We start from the raw sequence: 24,388 nt of genomic DNA, 5'->3' as shown, positions 1-24,388 counted from the left end.
AAGTGTGCGAAGCTTCATGAATTCAGATCCAAAGTTCATTGAATCCTCAAGAATGTGGCGATGAACCTTTTGAAGCCGTGAGATGATGACTTGTGGTCTACGATGGCGTGAGAGAGAGAGAGAGAGAGAGAGAGAGAGAGAGAGATAAAGTGTGAAGATTAAAGATAGAGAATAAAGGAAAAATAAATAAAATGAAATAGAGAGAACGAAAGATTGAATAAGAAAGTAGAGATAGATGAAGTGACAAGATGAAAGACAGATTAGGTAGGGAGATAGAGAATGTGAAAATACGTAGAAAGGGAGAGAGAGAGAGAGAGAGTCACTAATTAATTACGCATAGTCATCTATTAAACACAAAATTATTCAAAAAAAAATTCTCAATAACACAAAATAAGAATAACAGGAATAGCTCAAGTAATATATACAAGTGACCTGACCTGACCTGACCTACGTTGACCTGGGCCATGCTGACAGGTCGTGATGGATGTTGTTGCAATTATGTAAGGTCATCATCTCTGTACCTACACCTGTACTCGGATCTGTATCTACACTTGGTAAAAAAAAATCACTACCAGAAAAAAACGAAAAATATTTGTATAACTTTTATTAGAAAATTAAAAGGAAATATTGAAATTGGAGGCATCTTGGAGGTTTTGTTGAGGAACGTGAAAATATTACCTGGTGGTCGGGGTGTCGTGGGGGGAGGGGGGGGGATACCGTGACCCACACTTGGTCAGCCGGGCGAGACGTCACGAGTGAGGCTGGGAGGGCAGGAGTTAAGGTGACAGGCAGAGCAACAGATGGCGAGTGATTGATGATACTTTTGTCTCACTCTGTTGTATGTGAATTATAACAATTTCCACCAAAGATTAGTTATATTTGATAGCCTCGGTGGTCAAAAGTTCGTTCCCTCCCAAAATGAAGCCGTGTCGACCCCAAATGAGATGAACCAGCACCACCGCAGCCAGGGTAAGTAAGTTCGAAGACTCATCCCCATGACTCAGTTTCATCACGGGAAGAGAACTTTTGTCCGCGACTGTACATTGTTTAGGGGAAATTTAAATTAAAGTATTTCCTTCGTCAATTTTCATCTGGTTTTTTATGTGAATAGAAAAACTCCCAGGAAACATCTTCAGATTACCCAGACACCTCCTTAAACTCCATAGGTGAAGGTCGTCAATCAATCATCCAACGACAGGTGTTTCTTCCTAGCCGTGTTGCTCTGGTGTCTTTAGTGAGCCCAGGTCAATCAACGGCTTAAGGGCGTTATTGTATCACCCCAAGACCCGAGATTCGCTGACCCCGAAAAGATGACACAACCCAAGGAACAAGAAAACTGTATCTTCGTCTCTTTCGGGGTCTATTAAAGCTGGCTATACTATCTTTGCTGGCTATACTGTCTTTGCTGGCTATACTGTCTTTGCTGGCTATACTGTCTTTGCTGGCTATACTGTCTTTGCTGGCTATACTGTCTTTGCTGGCTATACTGTCTTTGCTGGCTATACTGTCTTTGCTGGCTATACTGCCTTTGCTGGCTATACTGTCTTTGCTGGCTATACTGTCTTTGCTGGCTATACTGTCTTTGGCACGTTTTAAGGCTGCTGGTTGAGGTGTTTAGGCTGTCAGTGTGTCCTAGTGGGTGACTCCCTGGGTAATCAGTTAACGTCCTGTGTGTGTGACGTCTTGGGTGAATTTTGATAACCAGTTTGTTGGGTGGTTGCTTAGAAGGTAATATAGATGGCACTAACTGGGAAGCCTTGTTAATATCCAATCCGAGGTGAACCAAGTCGTCCAGAGAGTTGCCTGAACTATTTTCACACTCACAAAATGTACGATTTTTACTCAAGTCGCTGAAAACCTGAGGAACGTGGACGGTGGTGCATGATTCACTTGCGTCTGAATATTCATGATTCAACCGTGTTATTTCCCTCATTGTCAACACAGTTATGTTCTTTGTATGTTATTGTCTACAAGCTGAGGACGGAAAGACCAGGTGTTCTTGAGGAGAGAGAGGACGGGGGCATGCATTTTATCTCGTGTTTTCCTTGTTATAAAACCTCGTGAATGTAGGTGTGTTGTTTTCCCTTCTCGAAAATTTCCTTGTCAATAAACATAAAGTAATAGTAATAAGGACATAAGAGCTGGAGAGTCAGGCGAACATATCTCACATCGTCAACTTTGTGTAAATTTGAACTCAGGTGAAAATATCTCCAAGTGTGTCAAGGTTTATGTTTTAGAAGTTGTTGTATGATGTGTTACTCTGTGATCGACCATAAAACTCACACCTCGCCTTGATAATATTGTTTTTTGTCTCCGCATCCTCTTAGCGCAGGTCAGCCACCATGACGAACCCGAGTGTCGGCCTGTTAAAAAAGTCACATGTCCGGACTCACCCTCACACACCTTACGTCGTCAAATTTCATGGAAAGTCTTAAAATGTTCCTCAGAATTAATGTCAATTGATTTCAAAAGCCTTAGAAAGGTTCCTTGTTCACATATGATGAATTAGTGTTGGTTCATTTTCTTGTGATGGTCGTTCATAGTAAAAATGTCACAAGAGGAGTTTGGATTTTTTTTTTGTAATATCATCAATTCAGTCTTTAAATTTCCCCTAATGGTTTAAATATCTATAAGAAATAAAGACAACTATTTTGGAAAAGGTCTGATGGTATTTTTCTCATTGGTCGTTCATAAATGTTGATCTAATTTCTCGAGAGATTTGCCGCCTGAAAATTAGTCACGCGTGGAGGTCGTTTTGCGGGCTTTTAGCGACCTCATACTGCCATGACTCATATCACGCCAGCCAAGACACTTTCCCAGAGTAAAGAACAAAACCTCGTATCAGATGACCGACCTACATCAAACGGATCCTGAGCTTGACGAAACTTATCTGATTTATTGTACTTGGTCGAGGAATTAAACTAACGATTATTTCAAGATTATTTTATTTATTTACAGGAAACATGACTTCACTTTTAACCCAAATAAATCTTGCTTGACTGCTTGACGCTACACCTGAAATGGTCATGTTAACAGTGAGCTTATGAATAAACTCAAACAAACGTAATAATACTTCACGTTCCTTATTTTATCCCAACTTAGGTTAATGTCAAGTTTCGAGCTGATAGGACAGTAGGAAGGAACGAGGGGGGATATTTTCACCCGTAACGTGATCCCATTTTCCCAGATATTTACACATCGATGTTTTAATTTACCCGAGAAAAAGAACATACTACTTTGTTTATATAAAATTTCATTCTTATTTCACGACCATTAAACATTGTGTCTTTGAAGTGAGTTAAATTTAAAGTTATATCGCGTCATCAGGTTGGAGGGGGCGGGGGGGGTGAATATTTTTTTTTTGCGTTGGTGAATCTCGGCCGAAGTTCCTGTGCCGGTTCTTGCCTTACAGTCTGTCTTCTCTTTTCTTTTTATTTTAATGTATTTCTTTATTATTACTGTTTGTTCCTTCTCTGTGTGTGTCTCTTCCTTCTGCCTGTCTTTATTTTCTGTCTTCTTTCTCTCTCTTCCCTTATCTTCCTTTTTTTCTCCCTTTCTCTTCCTTCTGTCTTGTCTTCTATTTCTCTTTCCTTCTCTCTTTATTCTGCCTCTTCTCTCTTGTTTTTGTTCTTTCTTTATTCGTTTATTTTCTTTATCTTAGCGCTGGTCGACACGAAGGTCTTTTGGACACGGTAATATTGAAGTCTTGAACCTCAGCTTTCTTCTCTTAGTTCCTGTGGTTTGTGACTCATTCCTTCAGTTATCACGCTGTCACACTCACATGGCCACTGTCACACAAACATGGCCACTGTCACACAAACATGGCCACTGTCACACTCACATGGACACTGTCACACTCACATGGCCACTGTCACACACAACACATGGCCACTGTCACACTCACATGGCCACTGTCACTGAAACATAGCCTCTGTACACCTCCGATGCCACCACAGCCATGTTCACCCACTGTCACCTGCATGGCCACTGTCACACCCATGGCCTGTCACACTCACGCTGGCCATGTCTTTTCGGCTCCTCCACTCACCATGGCCTCTGTCTGCTCTGCTTTTGGCTCTCACACTCTCATGGCCACTGTCACACTCCCACAGCACACACACACACACACACACACATCTGGTTTAAACGGGTTAGGTTGTTACACAAAAAACCTGTAACTAAATACTTAAACACCTCCACTGTACAGGAGATTTATCTAGAGAGGAGTTGGGTTCGTCTTAGTTAGGTTAGGTTAGGTTCTTCTTGGTTCTGGTACTTCGGGTTAGGTTAGGTTCGTCTTGGTTGGTTAGGTTAGGTTCGTCTTGGTTAGGTTAGGTTAGGTTCGTCTTGGTTAGGTTAGGTTAGGTTCATCTTGGTTAGGTTAGGTTCGTCTTGGTTAGGTTAGGTTCGTCTTGGTTAGGTTAGGTTAGGTTCGTCTTGGTTAGGTTAGGTTAGGTTCATCTTGGTTAGGTTAGGTTAGGTTAGGTTCGTCTTGGTTAGGTTAGGTTAGGTTCGTCTTGGTTAGGTTAGGTTAGGTTCGTCTTGGTTAGGTTAGGTTCGTCTTGGTTAGGTTAGGTTGGTTTAGATTAGGTTAAATTATGTTAAAATTAGTGGGTTTAACCATCATTCATTCATTATATATTTGAAGGTTTTGTTAAGGACCAAATGACCAATAAATCAACCTTTCATCGCCTTCATTTTCATTCATTCCTTCATTATCTAATATCTTTATTTTCATTCATTCCTTCATTATCTAATATCTGTCAACATATTTTTTAATGACCAATTGACAAAGGCTCAGTAAAGGTTCTTGTGAGTGACCCAGATTGTAAAGGTCAAACGGGTCATAATTACATGCAGAGGAGGTCAGTAATGTGTAAGATAGGTCATAAGTAATATAAGTCACTTGTAAGTAAGATAGGTCAATTGTAAGTAAGATAGGTCAATTGTAAGTAAGATAGGTCAATTGTAAGTAAGATAGGTCAATATTAAGTAAGATAGGTCAATTGTAAGTAAGATAGGTCAATATTAAGTAAAATAGGTCAATTGTAAGTAAGATAGGTCACTTATAAGCAAGATAGATCAATATTAAGTAAGATAGGGCAATTATAAGTAAGATACGTCAATTATAAGTAAGATACGTCAATTATAAGCAAGATAGGTCAATTGTAAGTGAGATAGGTCAATTATAAGCAAGATAGGTCAATTATAAGTAAGATTGTCCAATTATAAGTACTGTAGGTCACTTACACGCCAGAATAACACGAAACATCAATAAGATCAAAGATTATACAAGAAATTATAATAGAAAAGGTCACGTACGTCTAAGGTTATACAATAAAATCCAAACATCAGAAAAAAAAAAAAAAAGTATCGAGGTTTGTCAAATGAGTCACAGATATTCCCCGTCAAAACCTAGGTCTCTCTAATCAGGGGTCATAACGATAAGATTTCATATCAAAATCGATTATTAATACGACAACAGAAACGTGTAAAGTCATGGAGTTATATTTTAAAATATTTATAAACCAAATAAAGTTAAAATATTTACTTAGTGGATTAATTATATTTTAAAATTAATAATATATAAGGTCGGTGTAGAAATGTTGTTTATATTGTGTATGTGTTTGTGTATTATCTCAACATGGGATATCCAAAGTTCGTATTTGGGATTTTCCACATCACCTAAAGGTTAGATATTTTAGTTTATTTCGCCTGAAGATTACCACTTTCAGGAATACTTTAGTAAAATTCGTTCACTTATCACCACTTAGAAACATACTGTACATACGTTCACTTATCACCACTTAGAAACATAATGTACATACGTTCACTTATCACCACTTAGAAACATACTTTACATACGTTCACTTATCACCACTTAGAAACATACTTTACATACGTTCACTTATCACCACTTAGAAACATACTTTACATACGTTCACTTATTACCACTTACAAGACAGTATCAAGGTAGGTAATTAAGATACAGCTGGTCACCAGTTTTGGGTAAACATGTGAGAATACCACTTGCGCTTCTCTGCTGTTTCTTGTGCTGGGTCAAAGGTCACCACGTCCTAGGGAAAGGTCACCTTCTCATTGCGTGTGTGAGAGAAAGAGAGAGTCTTTGTGTGTTTGAGAATACTCTCGTGTATATGTTTATGATCTGAGTTCATTCTCCTACATCACCTGAAGATTAGACACCCTTAGCTTATTATACGTCATGATTATCCATCCTGACTCTAACCTAACCTAATCTAACATAAACTAATCTAACCAAACTCAAACCTAACCTTACCCAACTTAATTAGAATCCATGTTTTGGGTAAGTAAATCTTACGTCCGGTTGCAGGATTTAAATTGTGTTAAGAAAAGTCGATTTTCTGATGGCTAATTTTTTTTTTTATCACGTCATGAGTTATGGATTTTTTCAACTGTTTACACACACACACACACACACACATCACACACACACACACACACACACACACACACACACACCAACCTGGTCTCATGACTCACTGATTTCTTGAGTGGACGTCGCCAGGCAGTGAGGTATCAGGGCTTGGTCTCCACATTCCAACACCTCACCTGCGGTGTTCACCAGGGGACCAAGATGGGACCACTGTGGTTCCTCATCCTGATCAACGACGCTCTATCGGACACTCCTCACAGGTGGAAGTACGTGGATGACTGCACTGTGGGGGTTTCAGTGGACAACACCGCACCAGACTACTCATCGCTACAAGGCACCCTGGACAGGCTACAGGCATGGACTACGGAGAACAAGGTCACCATCAGCCACACCAAAACCGTAGTCATGCACATCAATACCGCCACCACTCCAGTGCAAGCCCCAGCAGTCACAGTGGGTGCCCATCCTCTCCAGCTGGTGCAGTCTGCCAAACTCCTGGGTGTAACTATAGACAACAAACTTGACTGGAAGGCCCATGTAAATAACACAGTCAAGGCAGCCTCGTACCGTCTCTACATGCTACGAAGACTTAGGTCACTTGGGACACCCACGCCAGAGCTGAGGACCATCTACAATGCCTTTATTCTCCCCAAACTAACATATGCGTCACCAGCCTGGTCGTCTTCTCTCAACTCCACCCAACAACGTCAGCTAGAGAAGGTACAGAAAAGGGCCTGCAGAATCATGCTCGGCGCAGAATACTCCGGCAACACCAACGCTCTCTCCACCCTGGAAATGCCATCCCTTAGTGACCTCCACCACCAAGCACTGGAAAGGTTTGGCAGTGGACTACTGCACCACCCTCGTCATCGCCACCTCCTGCCACCTGCAGCCCCCCACCCAACTCGTGCAGTCAGCCACTACAACAAAATTCACCCATAAGAGCCCGCACCGATTGATATAAGAACAGCACCATCCCATCTATTGTTAAAATAATAAACAACTCCTGATTCATGTGCTGTACAGCCCTGTAAATGTATTCAATGCATATTATATCATTATGTCTAAATCAAAAGTAAGTCTGTATATTTTCAGCCACCGGCTGCAACTCTATTAATAAACAGTTTATTATTATTATTATTATTACACACACACACACACACACACACACACACACACACACACGTCAACCTTCGTCTCTGTTCCTAGTATCGACGGTAACATTCCTCTTACTCATTGTTGTAACATTCTAACCTTGGTGTGTCATTTATCTTACTACATCTCATTCATTCTTCGTCTCTCTCTCTCTCTCTCTCTCTCTCTCTCTCTCTCTCTCTCTCTCACTCTCCCTCTCTGTGTGACACACGCACTCCGATGATCCCATTGCATGACATGACCACTAGAGTACCATAATCCGTGACGAGTACAGTATTACAGGAGCCATGCGGTATTTAAGGCTGTACTCAAGGTAGGCCCCCCAGGTGACCTTGACTCTTGACCTTAATATCAACGACGGGGACTCAAGCTGAATTTACCTTCACTTAACCAACTTACACTCGATCTAATTTAATATTAATCTAATCTAACCCATTTTAACTTAACCCAACCTATCTTAACCTAACCTAACACAACCTAACGTAACATAACATAACATATCATCTACCTTTACTTAACATGTCAACAGAGTTTTTTAATATTATTTCTCTCTTGTAGATAAAACACATTAATTACGTTTGCAATAATAAAACACACACACACACACACACACACACACATAGATAACAAGAGACAGAGATAACAACAGACTCAACGATAACTGCGTCACACACACATACAGTAAGATAACAGACCAACCAGGGCGTCCTATCTAGCCTAACACCTGGTGGCTAGAGAGACTCAAATTGACGTCTTGTTTACATTTTGAGAGCAACAACACCTGGGAGCTGCTATCAGTCGCTATCGTCGGGGTTGATTTTTTTACCTTATTTTCGTTGTGGAGGTGTAAATGCGGTGTGTGTGTGAGTGTGTGTGTGTGTGTGTGTGTGTGTGTGTGTGTGTGTGTGTGTGTGTGTGTGTGTCCCCTCTGCCACCAAAGCCGTAAGTGACCATCAGTAATTTCGTCGATATGTACGTCACTCATATGTCCTCTTAGTGACGATGGCGGCTCGCTGTATGACAAAATCCACACGTATGAGGGTAACAGTACCACAAAATCCACGCATATGAGGGTAACAATACGGCAAAATCCACGCATATGAGGGTAACAATACGGCAAAATCCACGCATATGAGGGTAACAATACGGCAAAATCCACGCATATGAGGGTAACAATACGGCAAAATCCACGCGTATGAGGGTAACAATACGGCAAAATCCACGCGTATGAAGGTAACGGCAAAATGCGGCAAAACGGCGTATGAGGGTAACAATATCGGAAAAATCACGCGTATGAGGTAACAATGCGCAAAATCCAGCGTATGAGGGTAACAATACGGCAAAAATCACGCATGTAGAAGAGGTAACAATGCGGCAAAATCCGCAGCGTATGAGGTAACAATACGGCAAATCCACGCGCGTATAGAGGGTAGCACCAATACGGCAAAATCCCGCGGCGTATGAAAGGGGTAACAATACGGCAAAATCCGCAGCGTATGAGGTAACAATACGGCAAAATCCACGCGTATGAGGGGTAACAATTCGACAAAATCCACGCGTATGAGGGTAACAATTACGACAAAATCACGCATGTAGAGAGTAACAATGCGGCAAAATCTACGGCGTATGAGGTAACAATTCGACAAAATCCGCATGTAGAGAGTAACAATGCGGCAAAATCCGCGCGTAGCGAGAGTAACAATGCGGCAAAATCCCGCGGCGTATGAGGGTAACAATACGGCAAAATCACGCGTAACAATGCGGCAAAATCACGCATGTAGGAAGTAACAGTACGGCAAAAATCCGCAGCGTATAGAGGGCCAACACCAATGCGACCACAAAATCCACGCGTAGTAGTAACAGTGCGGCAAAATCCCGCAGCGTATGGGGGTAACAATACGACCAAAATCCGCATGTGGCAGAAAGAGGTAACGAATACGCGGCTAAATCCCGCGTATGAGGGGTAACCAATACGACAAAATCCACGCATGTAAAGGTAACAGTACGGCAAAATCCGCAGCATAGAGGTAACAATACATTAAAATCCACGCATGTAGAGAGTAACAGTACGGCAAAATCCACGCGTATGAGGGTAACAATACGACAAAATCCACGCATGTGAGAGTAACAGTACGGCAAAATCCACGCGTATGAGGGTAACAATACGGCAAAATCCACGCATGTGAGAGTAACAGTACGGCAAAATCCACGCGCATGAGGGTAACAATACGACAAAATCCACGCATGTGAGAGTAACAGTACGGCAAAATCCACGCGTATGAGGGTAACAATACGACAAAATCCACGCATGTGAGAGTAACAGTACGGCAAAATCCACGCGTATGAGGGTAACAATACGACAAAATCCACGCGCATGAGGGTAACAATACGGCAAAATCCACGCGTATGAGGGTAACAGTACGACAAAATCCACGTGTGTGATGGTAACAGTACGTTAAAATCCACGCATATGAGGGTAACAGTACCGCAAAATCCACTCGTTTCTGGGTAGTGGTATAATAAAATCCACATTTATGCGGGTAGTGGCGTGACGAGGTCCTTAAATACTGTGAAACATGGCGAAGCTTAAGTTATTCTGGACACAAGGACGAATTATCAGGTGTGTGTGTGTCTCTGTGGTGTGTGTGTGGTGTGTGTGTACCAACAGTCAGACCCTTACCACCAGCGGCTACTGATTATGTTTCCCCCCTGACCCACATACCTACATCCCCCCCCCTTCACTCCTCCCTTACTCTCTCTTCCTCTCCCTCACCACCTCATACATCTCCCCCTCCCTTTCCCATAGATCCTCCCCACCCTTCCCTCACCCTTCCTCCCTCTTCTTCTTTCCCTATACCATCCTCACCTCATCCCTCTCACCCTCCTTCCCCATCACACCCTCCCCCACCGACTTCCCCCTCCCTCTCACCACTATTCCTCTCCCATTCACCCCTCCCATATTTACTACATCCTCCCTCCATCCTGTCTCCTACACCCACACCTATGAGGAAGGTTTGGGTGTAGGAGAGAAACACACACACACACACACTCAATACTCACTCTCTATCGATAAGCTATTAGTGTTATTAATGCAGTACCATGTTGAATATTACACCAGTCGCTCACTGCCAAACATCATGGTCTGAGGAGCCAATTGCAGGTGTCCTCGCGGTCCTCTCTCTACCAATCACAACGCAGTATGTTCATAGTTAAATCCGTAGCTTTATTGTCTGTTACGTTACCTTCAACCATTTGTTATAACTCACCTGTCTGTCTGTCTGTGTAGATATAAATAACTTTTTATGTCTGTGTATGTATTTATGTATGTATGAATGTATGTCTGTATGTATGTATGAATGTATGTATGTATGTATGTATGTATGTATTCTTCAGGTGATCCATTCATAATCATCACTAAGATTACAGATCCAAGTATAAAGTACAGGTACAGCTATAATTCCTGTTGTTACAGTATTGTAAACTAGATGTAGTTCAGTTAATTCCGTATTATTTACTTACAGAAATGCGACTATGTTTACAGATTCTGATATAACGAACAGGTAAAGTAATTAACATGTTGTTTGTCAATATATAATCAGAAAGTGACCCAAAAGCATTTAATCTTGGGTATATAGGATGAGTGGTCGTCCAGCCTGTGTTGTTGAGGTCGTCCAGCTTGTGTTTTGGTCGTCCAGTCTGTGTTGTTGAGGTCGTCCAGCTTGTGTTGTGGTCGTCCAGGCTTATTGTGGTCGTCCAGCCTGTGTTGTGGTCGTCCAGTCTGTGTTGTGGTCGTCCAGGCTGTGTTGTTGTGGTCGTCCAGGCTTATTGTGGTCGTCCAGCCTATGTTGTTGTGGTCGTCCAGCCTGCGTCATTGTGGTCATGAAACTAACAAAAGATTGTCTAAATGACCTTTGTATTCTATGTTCTACAGTGCCTCGTGTTGCCGGATCAATATCGTCGTCCTCGCTGTGTTAGTGTGCCGGGACATTCGACCTTCTGTGTCCCAAGGGGTAACACTGTGTGGGGTTGGAGTGTTCAGTTTGCAGTACCTCTAATGGGGAGTTTTCCACAAAATAGCGATCCTGAAGCTCTCCTTTTTTGCTGTGTGTGGCGGCATAACTTGTGGATCAGGAGTAGCGGGCGTGGTGAGAGAGAGAGGGCGGAAGGAGTTGGAGGGGGGTGTGGAGGGGCGAAGGAGGTGGAACAGTGAGAGAGGAAGGAGGAAGGTGATGGGGGAGAGGATAGGAGGGAGTAGTGAGTCAGCTCCCCTCCGTCCCTCCCTCGGCTAACGGGCGGGAAGGTCACCTGTACTGGCCAAGTCACCCTCACCTCCACCGCCTCCCTCGTCCACTGTGTGTCAGCATTCCTCTAAACTTTCGTTGGATTAAATTCTTTCACAAAACTTTCCATTAATAAATAAAAACAGATTTAATAAAACTACCAGATGACGTTAAAGGCAAACAGACAATAACACACCGGGAAACATTACATCATCCGTCAGTCATTAGTAAAGAAAACGAGTTTCATGTAACGTAAAGATTCCCGCCAGTTAGCCAAGTCGTGATCCCAGGTACACAGGTCGTTCACCACACCATCAGGCGAAGGTCGTCATTGCTCAAGTGACAGAGTCCTCCTCCTACAGGTAACTGAATAGGACTTCCCCCACCTTCTTGGGACCGGCGACACACCTGGCCTGAGCTATAATGATCAACACAGGTGCGACCTTATACACAGAGGGTCGCGGAGAACGCATGTCTTACCGTAACTTTTTTTTCTTTCTAACTGAGGACGTGAGAATGCATTTATCTGACTTCCTTCAGCTACTGCACAGAGATAGCGGTAAAAGTGACCTCGTAATAGCGCTGAGACTCTACCGTAACTAGCCAATATATTCTCCCTTTCCTAGTTACAGGGAGAAATTAACGTCAGGATGTATGATAATGTATGGCTGAGGGTGGTAGCGTCTCTGGTGTCTTGGCGGGGAGAATGAGACGTTTTGTGGGTCTTCTCTGAGTGGCCGGGGCAGGGTGCTGGTGAGGGCATAAAGGGTTTAGTTAATTCTTGTCTTTTATTCAGTAAATCGTTGATGTTTTTAATTATAATTAGTGGCAGTGTATATCGTTGACTTCTCTTTCATTCTCTCGTCTTTCATATTTTTTCTCTCTCTTTGTCTTCCTTTCTTCCTTCTTCTTTGTTATTCCTCTCACACTTTCTTCCACTATGTTTCTCATTATTTCTCTCCTCTCACATTCTTCCTATCTCCCTCTCTCTCAGTCTCTATCACAATTTCTTTCCTTCCCTCATCCGCTCGTCCTAATCTTATCGCCACTAAGCACAGGGGCGCCACTATCATAAGAGACTCTTCAGATTACACTCTCGCCCGCCAGTTCAGTCCACCCAACACCTCCAGCGGTTCACTTCCGTCCTTGGCTGTGCAAGAATCCACTGCAGATATTTGAGATTTTCCACCGTTCCTGTATTACTGCGGCCAACCAGACGAGACCGGGTCAGCATTCTCACTGTTTTATAACTGTATTATCGTGAAATTTTAAGACTTGAATAACCTGTTTCAGATGGTATGAGGGAAAATAATGTTGTTTATGTTTATCGCATTGGAGCGGATGCTTAGGTAGGTTTCGGGGTCGTCTGTCCTATATAAGTTATGCTGTGTTATTATGGTTACTTAAGTATATGTGATGCAGTGTATTAAGTGTTGGTATAACAGTGAAGGTTAATGTATGATGATAAATACTGCCGTAAGTGATATAAGAACATAAGACTGGAGGAAACTGCAGCGGGCCTATTGGCCCTTACTGGGCAGTCCCATTTACACCCAACCCCTATCGCTCATATATCCATCCAACCTATGTTTGAAGCTATCCAACTCATTCGAGTTAATGATGATGTTTGGTAATTTGAGTTGATGATGATGTTTGGCAACTTAAGATGATGTTTGGTTACTGAAACGTTGTGGGTATTACAGTGAGTGTTCTTGTTCATACAGTGATTGTCAGTGTATGCCGGTGTATATTTCAGCAAGTGATACAGTGAAGAATACAGTGCAGTAAATCTAACTCAGTGTTGTGTTACAGTGATGGCGTGCGGCAGTGTGTTTGCCACGGAGAGCCAGCTTGGCCGCGACCTCACCGTCCTCGACCCAACCCGCAATGACCTCACCTCTGATCTCTCACGGAAGGCGAGGGATTCTCCTCCCAACTCCAGATCCACCTCCTACAGGTAGGTCCTCTCAACACCAGGTCCCTCTACACGCGGGTCTTCCCACCTAATCACCCACCCAACAGCTGCTAGTTCTCACCCTCTCACAGTTTATAGGTCAGTCAGTGTGTGGTTGTGAGGCAGAATAGTCCTCGTCGCCAATCGTATATACTCATTAGTTCATCACAACACGCAATAGAACCATCTACCCACATGTATCTTGGTGTATAGGCTAAACTGGGGTCACCTGGATAATAGACACCCCAGTTTATTTCACCCGAGGTTAGGTTAGGTTTCTGTTAGGATGGATAATTTTAAGGTGACATAAGCTAGGGTGTATAATCATCAGGCGAACCAAGTGTTGTATTGTATTTGACCTCATGTGGATGTGAGGGAGGGGTTAATATACTGACTAGGTTGTTGTGGATATATTCTACCTGGTTGTGTGGGTACGGTGCTGTGGCATGGTGTGGCTGTGAGTGTGGATAATAATGAGTGTGTGAGTATTGCAGCACTTTGGGTGTGGCCAGGCCTTGAAGGTGACCATTCGCATGGAAACCTCACAGAAACACAGAATGCTACATCAGTGTTTGTCCTCCGTCAACCCACATCACACACACACACACACACACACACACACACACACACACACACACACTACCTTACATTTCCTCACTTATTGATATGCAAGTTCCTCCTCCTCCTCCTCCTCCTGCAGAAGTCGGGACAATATTGCTCCTGTATCAGAAACATTCACAGGTTCTCCACGAATAATCTGTAATGTGGTGTGTATACATTTTTCTGAGACACCTCGATTCGCTTTAAGATACTGGTTAGGTTAGGTTATTTTTTCCGGGGCTTGTTAAGTATACTGTAGATATCCGGTTCATATATAAATACGAGTTATGTTATCTAGACATGTGAAGGTGTGATAGTCTTTCTCTCTGTCACACACACATTCACACACACACACAGAATGATAGTGGTTGCTTAGTGACGGTGAGTAAATAGGACGCCTCACCACACACATATCTTAAGCTTACACGAATCTGTACACACACACACACACACACACACACACACACACACACAGTTTCAATGTAAAAAATTTATCAGGATTTATACAATCTATGATGCAATGCCTCGCCTCGTCATTTAGCAGAGAGAGAGGCCGAATCCCCGTATACGAAGCGACCTTGATTACCGTGTACTAAGCGACCTTGATTACCGTGTACGATGCGACCTTGATTACTGTGTACGTAGCGACCTTGATTACCGTGTACGAAGCGACCTTGATTACTGTGTACGTAGCGACCTTGATTACCGTGTACGAAGCGACCTTGATTACCGTGTACGTAGCGACCTTGATTACCGTGTACGAAGCGACCTTGATTACCGTGTACTAAGCGACCTTGATTACCGTGTACGAAGCGACCTTGATTACCGTGTACGATGCGACCTTGATTACCGTATACAAAGTGACCTTGATTACCGTATACGAAGCGACAATATAGTGTGGGTAGCGTGACGTGGCGGCGATCGAACGACCCACTTACTGCAGTACACCGCAGACTGACCCATAATAACTCCAGACCGTTAGAGACTCTCACTCACCCTGAGACCCCTAGCAGCCGAGTCAGTATGTATGTATGTATAGATAGTTGTATGAATGTGTGTAAGTATGGATGTACAGTATGTATAGATTGTTGTATGAATGTATGTTTGCAAGTACTCTCTCTATGTTCTCATAACTCTAAGAGAATGAGGTGATATACACGTAAATGTTGAGAATGAGGAACTAGAATGACACACAATGTCTGGGTGGTAACTGTTCCAAGTGGTACAATGTCTGGGTGGTAACTGTTCCAAGTGGTACAATGTCTGGGTGGTAACTGTTCCAAGTGAGTACAATGTCTGGGTGGTAACTGTTCCAAGTGAGTACATTGTCTGGGTGGTAACTGTTCCAAGTGGTACAATGTCTGGGTGGTAACTGTTCCAAGTGAGTACAATGTCTGCTGTTCCAAGTGAGTACAATGTCTGGGTGGTAACTGTTCCAAGTGAGTACAATGTCTGGGTGGTAACTGTTCCAAGTGGTACAATGTCTGGGTGGTAACTGTTCCAAGTGGTACAATGTCTGGGTGGGGTTAACTGTTCCAAGTGGTACAATGTCTGGGTGGTAACTGTTCCAAGTGAGTACAATGTCTGGGTGGTAACTGTTCCAAGTGAGTACAATGTCTGGGTGGTAACTGTTCCAAGTGAGTACAATGTCTGGGTGGTAACTGTTCCAAGTGGGGATGTGTATTACGATTAAGTCAACACAGGAAGGAGATACGGGGTTTAAACTTGTCTTGTTTATTCATCATGGCAAACCTTTGTACTGTTTTGTTTTGGAGGACATAAAGGTCAAAGGTCATTTGGCCTCTTACCACCACCTCCCCCACACACACACGCAGGTGTAAAGTGGGATATCAGTTCACTAGAGTTGGTAAGCCATAGAATTACACCCCTGCGGCCACTGTTGACGACCCCAGGTAAGGAAGAGACCAGGTCGGTGGATATTCACTCTAACAGGGTTGGTACTACTTACTTTACCTGCACTATTGATGACGACAGAGTTCAGTATCCAGCAGCAGTCATGGGAGTCTAGAAGGGGAAGGGTCATGAATGGGAAAGTGCTAGTAGGTTAGGTTAGGGTTACGTGTGTGTGTGTACAGAGTCAAGTTGGTTAAGGAGATGGTATCATTCACCAACGCACTTGAAATTTTTCTCACGATCTGGCCCTCAAAGTTAACGTGACATGGAATTTTTAACCCACGTACAATAGACTTATTTACACAGAAAAACAAAACACTCACACAGAGATAGACTAAAAATAGTATCAGTGCCAGCTTTGACCTCTTGGCATGACCCTGTAAGCCATTAAACATCTAATTACCACATCGTTGTTACTAAGGGAAAGTAGCTGTCAACAGTGGCGTTAAAGGAGGGTGAGGAGGGTCAAGGTGTAGGAGTCTTGGCCTCATCATGTCATGCTGTTATGATTGTCAAGAAGCTTCCATTACTGTCATATTTTCTCCACCTTTTGCTGGGGAAACCGTGTGTCTTTATAGCGTGTTCAGGGTATAAGAGAGAGAGAGAGAGGTCTGCATACTTACGATTCGAGTTACGATGCAAATTTTAACGTAGGAACCATTGCTGCTGAGTACCCTGACCTAGCAACACGCTTATACTCACTGGTGTGGGGTGACACTCTATCCCTTATCCCTGGGGGTGAAGGGTGTGACTCTCTCCCTGGGGTGTGGTGTGATTCTCCCTGGGGTGTGACTCTCTCCCTCCCATAGTCACCAAGTAGTCGTTTGTCTAAAGCTTATTCGTGAGACTCTGTGCCCTGTTTCATCCAGTGAGTGATAAACTGAATGGTGCAGACAACTGGAGGATAACTGTGTTGTCTTGGAGATAATGTGTTGCAAGAATAAAGGCTAGCCAGTGTTGTTGTATATGTATGTGTTGCGTCTCATTGATAACCAATGTTGTGTTTCAGGTGTGTGTTGCAAGGCTGAATCATATCCAATGTTGTGTTGCAAGGCTGAATCCTATCCAGTATTGTGTTGTAAGGTGTGAATCATATCCAGTGTTGTGTTGCAAGGCTGAAGGATAACCGGTGTTGGTATTGCAGGGTGGGCGGCAGCGTACACGAGGCAGTACGGTTCCTGCAGGCTGAGCACGAGGCAGTCCTGCAAGGTCTTCATCACCAAGTGCAACTCCTCCAGCAACGGTGTGACGGTAGGTCCTGTCTACATCTACCTGTCTACCCTGCCTTTCCCTGTCTACCCTGCCTTTACCTGTCTACCTTGCCTTCACCTGTCTACATCCGTCTCGACTCTACCTGTCTACAATATCTTAAAATAAAGATCATATTCCCAGTCATCATATTGTCTTATTATGGGGCACACACACACACACACACACACACACACACACACAGTAAAAATACATATCACCAATTTTTTTATTTTTTTATTTTTATTTTTTGCTTTCAATTAACGTTGTATTTTCAGTGTATATATTTTATTCCCATATATTTTGGTGTATGTTTTATGTATATATTGTATTAAAGACTGACAGATAGAGTTAGTAATTTATAAAGATTGATGTGAATAGTTTATAAGGGACGTAGCTTTGGTAGGTTAGGTTAGGTTATCGTCCTTGACTTAGTTATTTGTGATGTGAAAGTGCTGAACAAAACTGAGCTGCGATCCATGAAGCTTCTCGTGGTGCTGTACGTTAGACCACAGTAATTATGACACCTATTGACACAGCCAGAGCCAGTTAGTTGGGCCAACACCTGTACACACACGCTTACACCTGTAACTGCATTTCTGTACTCATTCCTATACTCACAACAAACACCTGTAACCCTCAGCATTTATGGGCACAACCCCCTGTAATCACACGCTACTACAAGTGAGATGCCTCCACGCTACCTCATAGTTACCTCACATAAGCAAGGTCACACAGGCACGCACCAAGAGCAACACATTCGTCGCTAATACGTGTGGCCGGGACCTGTGGCTATACGACCAAGGACAACTTACCTGAAACTCCTTGCAAGCGTCAGTAAAGGCAAAAGAACGTTCGTCTGGCGTACCACCCTTAAATGCCAGGTGCTACTGAATGCTAGTGGTGGCATTGTTTTTTTTTTTTATTCTTCAGGCAAAGCTCAAAGTAAACTGACTAGGTATCTGTTTTTTATGCGTTAAATGTCAGAGAGCCACCCAGAGCTGCGGATTCATCAATGGAGGCAGTGTGGTCCGGCATTTAAATATTAGGTGGAGCTATTGAATTCACTCGACCACAATGATGACAAGACAAACCTGATTTTGTTGTCCTTTTTTATTTACTAATATTCTCAGATACTGTATATACATGTTCCTGCCTTCATACATTCATTGATATTATTAATTTTTTCTACAGTCACTTTGGTTATGTGTGCCTAGAGGTTCAGTGTGGGCGGAGATGGTGTGGTGTGGGTAGGGGTGGTGGAGGGACGTATTGTGTGGGTGTGGAGTTTATTTGTGGTGAAGAGATGGAGTTGGGTGTGGTTGGGAGGGTGTAGCATAGATGGGGGGGTAGTGGAGAGTGGTTGCGCATGAGTGGGGGTGGTGTTGGGTGGGTGGAAGTGGTTGGGGAGGCGGTATGGTGTGGGTGGTTAGGTGGTGTGTTGCGTGGGTGGAGGTGGTAGGGAAGGGGTGGCATGGGAGTGGAGGAAGGGTGAGGGGAGGTAAGCTCAAGCCCCGACCACCACTTCTACTTCCACCCTTTTATCCAACTGGAGTAAATCGCTCTATATATATCACGTTCACAAAAGTTGCCTTGACTTAGATGCCTTCCTCTTTACACTGCTCCTAATTTCATATCAAAATCGAAAGTCCCTGTGTAGCTCTTATCGAAGTCAGAGCAACTAGGAGTATTGATTTTTGTGACAAGCCGTGGGTACAGTACTTCATTCGTGGTAGCGTCATGGTAGTGGTGGCCACGACTGGCTAACATGAGGTTGTAATGGAATCTTGCATGACCACATTTGTTTCGGACTTAAAAGTTAATGATAGTATATTTGCTTGACAGGGAAATGATAATACAGTATGTACTTTAACTGACTTAAATAGTGATGTCACTATTTTTGGGCAATAAGTAATATGAATGATCATTGGAAACTCAAATATATGTGGCGATTTAATGGAGAAATAAGCACAACAGTTGGTTAAATTGTAAATGGTAAAGTTACCCGGAAAAATATATTTTTGCTTTCACAGAAAACGGAACAGTATTTGAGGATTAACTGCAATTGACCTTGCTGTCTCTTCCTTTCTTTAATTTTCTTGTTTAATTTCTTTATATATCGTGACCATTAAAAAATAACCTTCCTGCCAAAATGAGACCTCTTAAAGCACACGACATGCGCCTTCCTGCCCTTGGCCTCACGACAGACCCGTGCATTTTCAACATCGAATCAATAAATTCGACTCAAACTCGTCGACATTTTTCACTTAAATTTACATTCAGGTGCATATATTCTTATAAATTACGACTTTGTTTTTATCAGTATTTCTAAAATACAACAATTCCTATAGTTACACCTTGTGCATCCAGTGCCTGAATGTGCATGTTCTAACTGGATCCCTTCGTGTGCGTGTTCAATTGGCGCAATTAAAGGGGTATATTTCGCATGCCTGCCATGATATAATTAGGGGTTGGCAGTTTAGAAAATATGTAATTTGAATGAATAAGTGAAAAATGGCTAAAAAAGAGCAATAAAGAGTATTTTTCCCAGCTCATAACTGTACTTCACAACGTGTATTTTCAATATTTCGTCTGCCGCAGGAACGATAGAACAGTCGAACCCACGTCCGGTTTTGTTACTGTTCAGACTGTATATGAAGCAGTAAGAGAGTTATGATGTTCTAATTTGGCATTTGTATTTTTTCCTAGGAGGTGCCAAGGTCCGTATCAGATATGAAGGCCACATATTTAAAGTACTGTATATCATTAGTTTGTGTTACCCGCTGGAGTCTTCTGCTAAGATGATTTTGTGTTTCTGGGGATGTGGCGTCACTATTATTAATAATCATTTATTTACTTTTGAAATGCTTGTTATCTTGTTGTTGACAATATATAGTTCAGGTATATTTCCTTAGAGCCTTGGCAACACTATACCCTTTCCACGTTAACCTGGCCACTAAGCTCCGTCCCTCGTCTTTAGCTACAAATAGCTGATTGGTTCCCCTGAGCGTTTTACCTCCCCCCGAACTGCGCATGTAAAAGCGCGTATTTATATCGACCTTTTATGATAAATATTTAAAATTTTCTAACATCCTCTCTGAAGTGCTAATGCCTTGAAATCATTTGATAGTACACATTTAGTTTGAATTTTATATGAACCAATCAGCTATTAATATAGAAAAGGGGCGTGGCTTATGGGCCAGGTTAGCGTGGAAATACTATATGAGGAGTTATCAGCTGTCTATGACTGTACTACACTGTGACTTACTGTAGCCTTGTGTTTCAGACCTACAGTTCGAGGCTCACCTGCGACATGTGACTCTCACGGATGAGGAGACTTGGAGGGCGAATGTGGCTGAGCTCAACAAACTACTGGATGAACGTACTCAGCGGGTGGTGCAGCTGGAGCAGCAATTAGCAAACCAGCAAAAACTATCAGAGGAGGAGCAGGAGCAGCACAGATGGCGGGAATTGCAGATGCAACAGCAGGTGGAGGCAGGGGAACGGCGGGTGGCGGACCTGCGCGGGGAGGTCCACAGACTGAGAGCTCAGGTGCGCGACTTACGAGTCTATAGTTCTGCATTACGCACGGTAGGCGCCCGCGCTACCTCCTCTCGCACCACCTCCCGGAGTTCTAACACCACTGCCTTGCGCCCTCTCTCCCGTAACTCCCGTGCCTCTGTTGGCTCTCAGGAGTCTTTAGAATCTTGTGGGCCACGGAGTCTGGGATCTGAGGATGGCGAGGCAGGCTCATGGCGAGGGGCTCGGCTGGGAGGCGGCACCAGCACCATCTCAGCCCGAACCTCAAGGTCAGGGAGGGTGCCACTAAACCCTACTCCACGGAACTCCAACTTCTCATTGCCACCAACACTGGTGTCCCCGCCGCCTTCCTTACCGCCCTTGGCCTCCCTACCACACCCGCGCCCTACCTCCTCCAATGTTGTGCTACCGCCCATTGCCACCAGTCAGAGCGTCTCCCGCCACGTCCGTCGTCAACTGCGCCTCGGGTCTGCGCCAGTCCTCGACATCGACCGCAATGATCCAAGACCTCACCGAGATGCCGCATGACGCCGCATGACCTCGGCCCCAGTGCAGAGGGAGCGTTGTGAGATCGACCTTGTCCAGGCAGGCAGCTCACCCGAGGTTGAGGTTGACGACGAGGTAGCAACACCAAAGAGAGAGCGGCCAGCCAGCATAGCCAGCTGCCGCGTGTCCTGGCATACCCCAGGAACCAGTGACTAATTCTCATCCATTGTAAATCTCCCAACATGAAAATTCACAGTGACTCTACTCTGTGTGCTTTATTAAGCGACCTCTTACAGTATTCTCCCCTAAAAGTAAACAATAATTATATATGTGCAGTACAAACTAATCGAAAACAAACAATTGTGCAACACATTATGATTATGTAAATTAGCATGGGCGTTGTTTCTACTTTACAAAACGAGGTTGACATTGGTAAGGTTGTGTTAGTTCCGAGAGCTGGAAAGTAGTTACTACAACAAGAAACTTCATGTTCGACGTGGCCCCCAGAGTTGTGGTAGTGACTATATGCACAGCCTTCTGGCAACCGGAAAAAAAAAATTATGGGAAAAGACTATATTTCTCCCTGAGTTGATGAGTTTTGAGGCCATGACTAAACAGCACAAAGCAACATTCTCTCCCATCATGTTACTTATTTTTGATGTTGGTCTTATTTTGCGATAACTCGGTTACTGAAACACAACTGGAACTCGTATACAGATTCTCGACTTGCAAAACTGTGTAAAGTGGAGATGATACTGTGTAACTGCCTCCTCATACTCAACAACATGGCCCATATCCAACACAAGTCATACACAGAATATCAGAAGTGTATGGGAGCGTAGTAAAGATGTTGTGTATTACGTATACTTTGTAAAAAATATAAGAGGACTTTGATATATTTTTTATTTCCTTCAAGTGATCTTACATATATATATATATATCCTTTGCTATATACTTTTATATAATTTGTACCTAAATTTGTTATCGATATGTTTGTGTATACATATTCCTGTATAAATAGGGAACTGAAATCAGTTATACAAATTACTCTGTATAGGAATTATACTGCATAAGTCGACCAATTGTAAAGAATGTATATATTGAGTTATAGAATGGAATAAAAAGTTAAAAAATTACAAATATCTTCAGTCGAAAAAAGTTTACCAGCGAAAATTTAAAAAATAACAATACGTACTTTATAAAATAATTACAAATTTTATTTTCAGAATACAGGTTCATCAAAATTCAGCTCTGTACAGTACATAATTAATCTCATGCTAGGAAGACTATGAAATTTGGCTTTTGTATATTATTATTATTATTATTATTATTATATTTTATTTTGAATATGTTTCCCATTTTCCTTGAGTCATTAAGGTTTTTGTTTACATTTATGCAATCCATTTTATTATTGTTTGTAAATCAGGCAATTATAACCAAGTGTTATATATACAGCACACTTACCCATATTGAAATGCTAAGTAATTATAGGAAATATCTTTCATTTTAATTCATCTATACAATGTACTGTATATTGTAAATTTGCTCCTTAGGGGAATTTTTATGCTATTTTTGTATCATGTGATTTTCCACGTGCAATTTTATTCACATGATTGTATTTCATGCAATTTTATTTTTCCTATTTGAAATTCGTATTTTTATGATGTTTTTTGTTTCCTATGTGAAGTTTTGTGCCTAGTCGGGCCTCAGTCATGGCCAAGGTTTTTGTATTTTGGTTCAAATAAATTTTCCAGTTATTCAGATATTTCTTGATGGCAACCTTACCACACCATATTTTCAGGATTTTCTGACCTCTGAAAGACAATTGGTGGTCGTATAAGCAACAGCGACAGTGTAGAAAAACACTTAATCCCTTTGGAAAGGGATTTTGTGGTAAATGTGTAGGAGCAGGGCAGCCTACCACTACACATTGGATAATTGCAAATGTTGGTACATTTGATGTAAATTATAAAGCACAAAAATGATATTATAGTGAGCCCAGGTCTTTTGGAAGCAGCTACAGTCCAGGTAAACTGATTTTAAATTTGGCGCTGCCACTTTCCATTACTACGCCACTATTTGTAAGTGAAATAATATATCTGAATTACTTAGTATTGACTTTGATACACTGAAATTTACGTTGTGAAAATAACTAGTGGCCATAATGGCCGACCTGTCAGGCTGCTGGCGTCCTTAACATACTCTCAGTACTTTAATTGTCTTCATTCTTCATTTACTTAAGTGAGATATTTTCTGTTATCAACTTCAAGTCTCAGTGATTCCATTTAAAAATAATGCTAACAATTTGCCATCAATTTGGTGCCGCTAAACCTTACGCTCAGTTGAGCAGTGTTTCTTGACTCGTGAACAAGGCCAGGGTCGAACACCACTGGATCCTCTTATCATGTGTGAGCAAATAGGCTAATTAAGTATAAAATATAAGTAAGCGGTTAGCTAAAATAATTCAACTGACTATAGTAATATATAGCCAGCCTCCCTTCCACCTGGCACAGGAAAGACAATATATATGTCGGTAGACAAGGTATCGAACAAGACACAGACAGAGTTCAAAGAGGTCGGAATGTATTTGAACTTTTACTCAATAAATTTAAATCAAGTCAAAATAAATTACTCAGTCGAGTGTTCATACTTGGAGCTGGCAGATGCCCGCCCCACAAAAGGTCACAGCTTAAGGTTGAAGATGCCATAAGTGACAAATTCAGAAAATTGGCAGGGCAAATGCTTTTGGGGTGAGAGTTGTGAACTATTGGAAGTTGGAACAATCTGGTAGTGTGT

The 24,388-nt window shown here is 42.5% G+C and overlaps 1 protein-coding gene across 3 annotated transcripts in view; it reads left to right on the top strand.

The window, feature by feature from the left end:
- LOC121867907 overlaps positions 1 to 23,349 on the top strand; it is a 43,223-nt gene extending 19,874 nt beyond the window's left edge. For 2 of the 3 annotated variants that reach the window (XM_042368038.1, XM_042368039.1), the window contains exons 3-5: positions 13,663 to 13,807; positions 17,463 to 17,569; positions 20,853 to 23,349. In XM_042368038.1, coding sequence (XP_042223972.1) covers positions 13,665 to 13,807; positions 17,463 to 17,569; positions 20,853 to 21,634 — 1,032 coding nt within the window. In that variant the 5' untranslated portion in view covers positions 13,663 to 13,664 and the 3' untranslated portion in view covers positions 21,635 to 23,349. Of the gene's footprint in view, positions 1 to 12,783; positions 13,077 to 13,662; positions 13,808 to 17,462; positions 17,570 to 20,852 lie in introns of those variants that run through there. The other variant, XM_042368040.1, reaches the window with a different exon arrangement.
- The last annotated feature ends 1,039 nt before the right edge of the window (positions 23,350 to 24,388 follow it).

The sequence above is a fragment of the Homarus americanus genome, unplaced genomic scaffold (assembly GCF_018991925.1).
Source record: "Homarus americanus isolate GMGI-L3 unplaced genomic scaffold, GMGI_Hamer_2.0 scaffold37032, whole genome shotgun sequence".
In the NCBI taxonomy this organism is placed as follows: Eukaryota; Metazoa; Arthropoda; class Malacostraca; order Decapoda; family Nephropidae; genus Homarus; species Homarus americanus.
Note: the sequence above shows the minus strand (reverse complement) of the source record. Positions and strands in the feature narration are given on the sequence as shown.